Source organism: Salmo trutta, unplaced genomic scaffold, assembly GCF_901001165.1.
Source record: "Salmo trutta unplaced genomic scaffold, fSalTru1.1, whole genome shotgun sequence".
Taxonomy (NCBI): Eukaryota; Metazoa; Chordata; class Actinopteri; order Salmoniformes; family Salmonidae; genus Salmo; species Salmo trutta.
This window is the reverse complement of record NW_021822762.1, coordinates 164,333-174,866: the sequence shown is the minus strand read 5'-3', so window position 1 is coordinate 174,866 and position 10,534 is coordinate 164,333. Positions and strand designations below refer to the sequence as shown.

At 45.0% G+C, this 10,534-nt stretch overlaps 1 protein-coding gene across 1 annotated transcript; it reads right to left on the bottom strand.

Annotated features, from left to right (window-relative positions):
- Positions 1-580: 580 nt before the first annotated feature.
- Positions 581-10,188, bottom strand: LOC115184212 (gamma-crystallin C-like). Its single transcript, XM_029745234.1, has 6 exons — positions 10,110-10,188; positions 8,334-8,382; positions 6,642-6,763; positions 5,153-5,288; positions 4,746-4,885; positions 581-760 (listed from the first exon to the last, which is right to left on the bottom strand). Exons 1-6 carry the CDS (start codon positions 10,151-10,153, stop codon positions 625-627), a joined length of 627 nt encoding a protein of 208 aa, XP_029601094.1. The 5' UTR covers positions 10,154-10,188; the 3' UTR covers positions 581-624.
- Positions 10,189-10,534: the final 346 nt, after the last annotated feature.

The following is a 10,534-nucleotide window of genomic DNA, read 5'->3' as shown; positions in this document are numbered from 1 at the left end:
CTGCTCTGCATACTGTATGTGTTATTAGTAGCATCTGCTCTGCATACTGTATGTGTTATTAGTAGCATCTGCTCTGCATACTGTATGTGTTATTAGTAGCAGGATTTTCTATCAACCTGTGAGAAAATATACCACAATGAATACACCAATTACATCATCATCATCACAACCCTGATAACAAAACAACACGCAACACGAGCAATTGTCTTTTTACTGTTTATTATTAAAATAGGTTTCTGGTAGTTTTGCATAATGTGTGTGTATTAAGCTGACAGAGTGTGTGTGTCAGGTGGAAGGGGTGCTGGTGTGGAGTCCTTCTGTTGGTTAGGGGGATTAGGGCAGGGGGGGTTACGAGGTTAGGGGGCTTACAGAGTGTTTTCTTATTCATTGTTTTAACCTTTATTCAACTAGGCAAGTCAGTTAAGAACAAATGCTTATTTACAATGACGGCCTACCCTGGCCAAACCCTAACCCGGACGACGCTGGGTCAATTGTGCGCCGCCCTATGGGACTCCAAATCACGGCCGGTTGTGATACATCCTGGAATCTAACCAGTTCTGTAGTGACACCTCTAGCACTGAGATGCAGTGTCTTAGACCGCTACGCACCTCTGTAGTTAGTTAGTTAATTATTGAAGCGGACCCGTCTCATGGAGCCCACAGTGCTGCTCTGAGAGCCCCAGTCAGAGGCGTTGTTGTAGTCACGTTTCTCCAAGACATAGTGGGGACCTCTGTAGTTAGGCTCCTGGTACACCACCCAGCTGAAGAGACAGGCAGGCAGACAGGCAGGCAGGCAGGCAGGCAGGCAGGCAGGTAGGCAGGCAGGCAGGATGGGAGGCAGGCAGGGAGGCAGGGAGGCAGGCAGGCAGACAGGCAGGCAGGAAGGATGGGAGGCAGGATGGGAGGCAGGCAGGCAGGCAGGCAGGCAGGCAGGAAGGATGGGAGGCAGGATGGGAGGCAGGCAGGCAGGGAGGGAGGCAGGCAGGCAGGGAGGGAGGCAGGCAGGCAGGCAGACAGGGACAGAAAAAGAAACATTGTGATTAGAGACTTATTACAGTAGTTCCTTAACTCCTTCAACTAGAGCTTGTAAGTTACAACTTTGGGATTATCCCATTGATTCTACTGGGCCAGGCCAACTAAATCAAACATCGCTAAAGTACAGTATTTGCCGTGTATTTAGCTGCGTTTACATTACTGACTCATGACGGCAAGACGGAACTGGATGTCATGGTTGAGCTAAACCTGATGTTAGCCCTCGAAACTACGACAGCGATGGTAAAGCTAAACCTGATGTTAGCCCTCGAAACTACGACAGCGATGGTAAAGCTAAACCTGATGTTAGCCCTCGAAACTACGACAGCGAAGGTAAAGCTAAACCTGATGTTAGCCCTCGAAACTACAACAGCGATGGTAAAGCTAAACCTGATGTTAGCCCTCGAAACTACGACAGCGATGGTAAAGCTAAACCTGATGTTAGCCCTCGAAACTACGACAGCGATGGTAAAGCTAAACCTGATGTTAGCCCTCGAAACTACGACAGCGATGGTAAAGCTAAACCTGATGTTAGCCCTCGAAACTACGACAGCGAAGGTAAAGCTAAACCTGATGTTAGCCCTCGAAACTACAACAGCGATGGTAAAGCTAAACCTGATGTTAGCCCTCGAAACTACAACAGCGATGGTAAAGCTAAACCTGATGTTAGCCCTCGAAACTACGACAGCGATGGTAAAGCTAAACCTGATGTTAGCCCTCGAAACTACGACAGCGATGGTAAAGCTAAACCTGATGTTAGCCCTCAAAACTACGACAGCGATGGTAAAGCTAAACCAGATGTTAGTAATTTTATTATCAGGATATGTTTAGAAACATCACATAGAGTCTTGCAAATAAGTTTAGAGGTTTAAAGAGCTGTAATCATTCTGTTTGGATGTTTAAAGAGCTGTAATCATTCTGTTTGGATGTTTAAAGAGCTGTAATCATTCTGTTTGGATGATTAAAGAGCTGTAATCATTCTGTTTGGATGTTTAAAGAGCTGTAATCATTCTGTTTGGATGTTTAAAGAGCTGTAATCATTCTGTTTGGATGTTTAAAGAGCTGTAATCATTCTGTTTGGATGTTTAAAGAGCTGTAATCATTCTGTTTAGAGGTTTAAAGAGCTGTAATCATTCTGTTTAGAGGTTTAAAGAGCTGTAATCATTCTGTTTGGATGTTCTGTAATCAGTCACGTCTGCTCCCGCTCTTCCCCCTCTGGCGCTTGAGGGCACCAGGCTTTCCTGCATCACTCACTCCTATCATCTATTACGCACACCTGCCTTCCCTCGTCACACGCATCAGCGATATTGGACTCACCTGGACTCATTCATCATCTGTTCATTTCCTCCCCTATATTTGTCAGTTCCCCAGCTCTGTTCAGTGCTGATGCTTTGATTGTTTTTTGTCTTTGTTTTCCTGTTTGCTGACGCTGTTCCTGTCTCGTTCCATGTCCTCTCCTTATTAAATGTTTGACTCCCCTTACCTGCTTCGTCTCTCCAGCATCAACACATTTCACAGAAATCATTCTGTTTGGAATTTTGGATATAAGCTAGAATGTTTTTCAAACAAGCAAGACTTTTTATGAGTGGACAATGTGTATGCAGCATTAGGACCTGGGGGGTCTCGGAGGTATCAGTGAAACAAAAGGCAAGGGCCTTCACTGCAGACCTGAGGTGCATTCAACAAGGAAAATACACTGCTCCAAAAAATAAAGGGAACACTTAAACAACACAATGTAACTCCAAGTCAATCACACTTCTGTGAAATCAAACTGTCCACTTAGGAAGCAACACTGATTGACAATAGATTTCACATGCTGTTGTGCAAATGGAATAGACAACAGGTGGAAAATATAGGCAATTAGCAAGACACCCCCAATAAAGGAGTGGTTCTGCAGGTGGGGACCACAGACCACTTCTCAGTTCCTATGCTTCCTGGCTGATGTTTTGGTCACTTTTGAATGCTGGCGGTGCTTTCACTCTAGTGGTAGCATGAGACGGAGTCTACAACCCACACAAGTGGCTCAGGTAGTGCAGCTCATCCAGGATGGCACATCATTGCGAGCTGTGGCAAGAAGGTTTGCTGTGTCTGTCAGCGTAGTGTCCAGAGCATGGAGGCGCTACCAGGAGACAGGCCAGTACATCAGGAGACGTGGAGGAGGCCGTAGGAGGGCAACAACCCAGCAGCAGGACTGCTACCTCCACCTTTGTGCAAGGAGGAGCAGGAGAAGCACTGCCAGAGCCCTGCAAAATGACCTCCAGCAGGCCACAAATGTGCATGTGTCTGCTCAAACGGTCAGAAATAGACTCCATGAGGGTGGTATGAGGGCCCGACGTCCACAGGTGGGGGTTGTGCTTACAGCCCAACACCGTGCAGGACGTTTGGCATTTGCCAGAGAACACCAAGATTGGCAAATTCGCCACTGGCGCCCTGTGCTCTTCACAGATGAAAGCAGGTTCACACTGAGCATGTGACAGACGTGACAGAGTCTGGAGACGCCATGGAGAACGTTCTGCTGCCTGCAACATCCTCCAGCATGACCGGTTTGGCGGTGGGTCAGTCATGGTGTGGGGTGGCATTTCTTTGGGGGGCCGCACAGCCCTCCATGTGCTCGCCAGAGGTAGCCTGACTGCCATTAGGTACCGAGATGAGATCCTCAGACCCCTTGTGAGACCATATGCTGGTGCGGTTGGCCCTGGGTTCCTCCTAATGCAAGACAATGCTAGACCTCATGTGGCTGGAGTGTGTCAGCAGTTCCTGCAAGAGGAAGGCATTGATGCTATGGACTGGCCCGCCCGTTCCCCAGACCTGAATCCAATTGAGCACATCTGGGACATCATGTCTCGCTCCATCCATCAACGCCACGTTGCACCACAGACTGTCCAGGAGTTGGCGGATGCTTTAGTCCAGGTCTGGGAGGAGATCCCTCAGGAGACCATCCGCCACCTCATCAGTTGCATGCCCAGGCGTTGTAGGGAGGTCATACAGGCACGTGGAGGCCACACACACTACTGAGCCTCATTTTGACTTGTTTTAAGGACATTACATCGAACACATCTGTTTGGGGTCTAAACTGACGCTCCAAATAGTTCTGTGGTCATGTAGGGTTTCTACTACGTGTAGGAAGAACAGCAAACTCAGTTGCTGTTTGAATATTGCTGCTAAAAAATATATTTGCAGCTTCACCATAACATTTTGGAATGTTCATTCAAATCTTTCAACTGAAAATGTTACTAAGTGAAACAAAGAGAACCCTTGTTGACCTCTCCTCTGGGGTCAACCACCTATGTAGAGGACGTGTACTTTACCAACGCTCCTCCCACCATGGCAAATGCAGCACAACTCAAGTACAATATTTGGTTGTGTCCTAAATAGCATTTACAGGTCCTGGTCAAAAGTAGTACACTAAATAGGGAACAGGGTGCCATTTGCCTCTAACCTGGGTATCTGGACCTGGTAGGTCTAGGAGGATAGAGGCAGCCCAGTTCAGACTGTATATTATAGGAGGACTACTTACGCTCCTCCCAGGACACGGATAGAGGAAGCCCTGTTCAGACTGTATATTATAGGAGGACTACTTACGCTCCTCCCAGGACACGGATAGAGGAAGCCCTGTTCAGACTGTATATTATAGGAGGACTACTTATACGCTCCTCCCAGGACACGGATAGAGGAAGCCCTGTTCAGACTGTATATTATAGGAGGACTACTTACGCTCCTCCCAGGACACGGATAGAGGCAGCCCTGTTCAGACTGTAGCGAGTCATCATGTTGGGTATGTCATCCTGTAGTTCTGTCCTCTTACCAGAGAACCCAGCCCTCTCAAACAGATGGACTCGGGCAGGAGATGAGTCCTGGGAGAGACGATAGAGGGTTAGTGTGTGTGTGTGTTTGTCCCAGTCTGTGTGGGTCGTCCTCAGGGGTAATTGTACCAGGCTGGCCAATAACAGAAACTAGCAGCTAGTCATTTTAGTTTGAGAGTATTTCCCCTGTGTGTGTGTGTGTGTGTGTGTGTGTGTGTGTGTGTGTGTGTGTGTGTGTGTGTGTGTGTGTGTGTGTGTGTGTGTGTGTGTGTGTGTGTGAGTGTTCGTATGCCTCTCTGTGGGTCCTTTCCGTCTCACCTGTTTGACTGAGCGCACCGAGGAGACATGGTCCACCTGGGCACACCACTTGTCATAGCAGTTGTACTCTCCCTTCTCTGCCATGTCCCACAGGTACTGACGTCCTCTGAAGTTCTCCTGCTCGTAGCCCACCCATCTGAACCACACACACATAGACACAACCTTTGAACAGTGGAACAATGAAATATGCATAGACTGACTGCAGAGAACAACAGGGTGGTGGAGGGGAAAGCTAGGGACAAGATAAATCTATATGTCTTAGGATAAACACATTAGGAATGTAATTGTGAATGAACAGGATTGGCCAGATCTGAATTACTGCAATGATACTGAAAATAATTTCCTCCTCGGAGAAGAATAAACTATATTCTATTCTATTTAATTATATTCTCTTTTGTTCTGAATGATATTGGTATTTTTGAAGTGAACAGGTGATATAATCCAGAATCCAGAGTTTTCTATACAGAATGATCGTCATTTTGCAGTTATATATTAATGTCACTAGGTGGCTCCACTCCACTTATGATCCATCTCCGCCTCACAGAGCCCTAACGCTCCATCTCCACAGAGCCCTAACGCTCCATCTCCACAGAGCCCTAACCCACTAACGCTCCATCTCCACAGAGCCCTAACGCTCCATCTCCACAGAGCCCTAACACTCCATCTCCACAGAGCCCTAACGCTCCATCTCCACAGAGCCCTAACGCTCCATCTCTACAGAGCCCTAACGCTCCATCTCCACAGAGCCCTAACGCTCCATCTCCACAGAGCCCTAACGCTCCATCGCCACAGAGCCCTAACGCTCCATCTCCACAGAGCCCTAACGCTCCATCTCCACAGAGCCCTAACGCTCCATCTCCACAGAGCCCTAACCCACTAACGCTCCATCTCCACAGAGCCCTAACGCTCCATCTCCACAGAGCCCTAACCCACTAACGCTCCATCTCCACAGAGCCCTAACGCTCCATCTCCACAGAGCCCTAACGCTCCATCTCCACAGAGCCCTAACCCACTAACGCTCCATCTCCACAGAGCCCTAACGCTCCATCTCCACAGAGCCCTAACGCTCCATCTCCACAGAGCCCTAACCCACTAACGCTCCATCTCCACAGAGCCCTAACCCACTAACGCTCCATCTCCACAGAGCCCTAACCCACTAACGCTCCATCTCCACAGAGCCCTAACGCTCCATCTCCACAGAGCCCTAACCCACTAACGCTCCATCTCCACAGAGCCCTAACGCTCCATCTCCACAGAGCCCTAACGCTCCATCTCCACAGAGTCCTAAAGCTCCATCGCCACAGAGCCCTAACGCTCCATCTCCACAGAGCCCTAACGCTCCATCTCCACAGAGCCCTAACCCACTTACCCTCCATCTCCACAGAGCCCTAACCCACTTACCCTCCATCTCCACAGAACCCTAACCCACTAACACTCCACAGAGCCCTAACGCTCCATCTCCACAGAGCCCTAACCCTAACCCACTTACGCTCCACTCTCCACCTGCACAGAGTTGCATCTCTCTGGGAAGTTCTTGTCGCTTAGTTTCTGGCAGTCGGCACTCAGGTCCAGACGTCTGCCGGCAAAGTTACGCTGTTCGAAAAGGGTCACCTGACAACACAATATCAACACACTAGCATCATCATCAACAACAACCACTAAGTAGATATTAACAACTCTCTCTAACTTACTGACATGGTACATCTCTATGAAATAACTAACTTATTGACATGGTACATCTCTATGAAATAACTAACTTATTGACATGGTACATCTCTATGAAATAACTAACTTATTGACATGGTACATCTCTATGAAATAACTAACTTATTGATGTGGTACATCTCTATGAAATAACAAACTTATTGATGTGGTACATAGTACATCTCTATGAAATAACTAACGTATTGACATGGTACATCTCTATGAAATAACTAACTTATTGACATGGTACATCTCTATGAAATAACAAACTTATTGATGTGGTACATAGTACATCTCTATGAAATAACTAACTTATTGACGTGGTACATAGTACATCTCTATGAAATAACTAACTTGCTGACATGGTACATCTCTATGAAATAACTAACTTGCTGACATGGTACATCTCTATGAAATAACTAACTTATTGACATGGTACATCTCTATGAAATAACTAACTTATTGACATGGTACATCTCTATGAAATAACAAACTTATTGATGTGGTACATAGTACATCTCTATGAAATAACTAACTTATTGACGTGGTACATAGTACATCTCTATGAAATAACTAACTTGCTGACATGGTACATCTCTATGAAATAACTAACTTGCTGACATGGTACATCTCTATGAAATAACTAACTTATTGACATGGTACATCTCTATGAAATAACAAACTTGTTGACGTGGTACATAGTACATCTCTATGAAATAACAAACTTGTTGACGTGGTACATAGTACATCTCTATGAAATAACTAACTTATTGACGTGGTACATAGTACATCTCTATGAAATAACTAACTTATTGACGTTGTACATGGTACATCTCTATGAAATAACTAACTTACTGACATGGTACATCTCTATGAAATAGCTAACTTATTGACATGGTACATCTCTATGAAATAACTAACTTATTGACGTGGTACATCTCTATGAAATAACTAACTTATTGACGTGGTACATGGTACATCTCTATGAAATAACTAACTTATTGACATGGTACATCTCTGTGAAATAACTAACTTATTGACATGGTACATCTCTATGAAATAACTAAGTTACTGACGTGGTACATCTCTGTGAAATAACTAACTTATTGACATGGTACATCTCTATGAAATAACTAACTTATTGACATGGTACATCTCTGTGAAATAACTAACTTATTGACATGGTACATCTCTGTGAAATAACTAACGTATTGACATGGTACATCTCTATGAAATAACTAACTTATTGACGTGGTACATGGCACATCTCTTTGAAATAACTAACTTATTGACATGGTACATCTCTGTGAAATAACTAACTTATTGACATGGTACATCTCTGTGAAATAACTAACTTACTGACATGGTACATCTCTATGAAATAACTAACTTATTGAAATGTGTAAACGGTTTTGCTCTGATTTAAGTCAGCTAGGTTATCTTGTGTGTCGGACGAGGGCACCACGTTTGGACCTACCCTCCCACTGGACCCGTAGAAGGCACGTTGGAGCACAGACCCCAGCTTGCTGCGGAGACAGGATGGAGGGATCTCTAATTAACACATGAACTTCAGCCATGACCTTTGTCCACGACATCTTTGCTAGCTATCTCACTCAGATGTACACAGCTGACAGGAGCTACTAGAAGGATCACAGACCCTGGACACGTTCATATGCTAAACACAGCTCACAGGTCACACACACATGCTGCATTATTGTAAACACACACACACACACACACGCATGCACACACACACCCATCAATAATCTTGCTGCCAAATTCAGATAAGGGACAGCATGTAACTGTGACAAAATGTTTATTTGATATCTATAGAGCCTATGATTATACATTAAGGATGGAAAGGTTATCTGTGAACTTTGTACTTTTTGTTCAGTAATAATGTCTAATGTAATTTTAGTGTGTGTACCAAATGGTACCCTATTCCCTATGTAGTGCACTACTTTTGACCAGACCTGTATGGGCTGTATGGGGCACTACATAGGGAATAGGGTGCCATTTGTGACTCATCCTTAAAATCAGGCCATTATGACAAACTATAATTGTGTTTCAATCCTTTCTCTATAAACAGGAATCAGGCTAGCCATCATTCAAAATAAGATGATTAAACAGGAATCAGGCTAGCTATCATTCAAAATGAGATGATTTAACAGGAAGCAGGCTAGCCATCATTCAAAATGAGATGATTAAACAGGAATCAGGCTAGCTATCATTCAAAATGAGATGATTAAACAGGAATCAGGCCAGCCATCATTCAAAATGAGATGATTAAACAGGAATCAGGCTAGCCATCATTCAAAATGAGATGATTTAACGGGAATCAGGCAAACCATCTCAGGCCAGCCATCATTCAAAATGAGATGATTAAACAGGAATCAGGCTAGCCATCATTCAAAATGAGATGATTTAACGGGAATCAGGCAAGCCATCTCAGGCTAGCCATCATTCAAAATGAGATGATTTAACAGGAATCAGGCTAGCTATTATTCAAAGTGAGATTTAACAGGAATCAGGCAAGTCATCATTTAAAATGAGATGATTTAACAGGAATCAGGCTAGCTGTCGTTCAAAATGAGATGATTTAACAGGAATCAGGCTAGCTATCATTCAAAATTATATGATTTGGGCGACTTTTGGTGTCATGTGCATAGAGATCAGGGTTGGAGTCCATTTAATTTCAATTCCAGTCAGTTCAGAAAGTAAACCTAATTCCAATTCCAATTTTCCTGAATTGTCTGGAATTGAAATGGAATTGACCCCAACTCTGATAGTGATCCTATATTCCTACAGGATTCTCTGTATCTATTTGTATGGTCACGTGTAACAGAGTCAGAGAGAAGGTGTGCAACACAAACTAGAGGACAGAGAGGAACTATGGCTGTGTTTACACAGGCAGAACAATTCTGATATTTAGCCCGATTATTGGCAAAAGAACTGATCTGATTAGTTAAAAGATCAGTTAGAGAAAAAAATATCAGAATTGGGCTGCCTGTGAAAACGCAGACATACGGACGGACACACAGACGGGTTTGGTGGGTGGGTGGGGGTCTGTAGAGGGGGGGTCAGGGAATCACAGGGAACCCCCCCCCCCCCACTCTTCCCCTATCTAACACCTTATCTGAACGGGATGGCAGCAGACCTGACCCTCACCTGAATGGGATGGGCAGCAGACCTGACCCTCACCTAAACAGTACGGGCAGCACACCTGGCCCTGATCACAGCACTCTGAACATACCTGGTTTGTTGGGCTAGTCCGTAGACTTTAGTGAAGATGTTCATGTCAGCTCCAAGAGACCAGGAGAAAGACCTTTAAATACAACGCTGTCCAGGTCACAGCTGACAGGAGCTACTAGAAGGATCACAGACCCTGGACACATTCATATGCTAAACACAGTTCACAGGTCACACACACATGCTGCATTATTGTAAACACACACACACACACACACACACACACACACACACACACACACACACACACACACACACACACACACACACACACACACACACACACACACACACACACACACAAATAAACAACCACCACACACACAAAGACACAGAAACACAGATTGAAGCATATGTGCATTGTATCTGCACACACACACACATGCACACACGCACACACACACACCCTCTTTGACGCTGCGTATGTAC

What these genes read in the sequence shown, in the direction of transcription:
- LOC115184212 (XM_029745234.1), bottom strand. Translation starts at nt 10,153, where the DNA reads ATGAACATCTTCACTAAAGTCTACGGACTAGCCCAACAAACCAG. An exon ending in GGACTAGCCCAACAAACCAG is followed by an intron (nt 8,383 to 10,109) that starts GTATGTTCAGAG and finishes CTGTCTCCGCAG; the next exon opens with CAAGCTGGGGTCTGTGCTCC. An exon ending in ATCCGTGTCCTGGGAGGAGC is followed by an intron (nt 761 to 4,745) that starts GTAAGTAGTCCT and finishes CTGTCTCTTCAG; the next exon opens with CTGGGTGGTGTACCAGGAGC.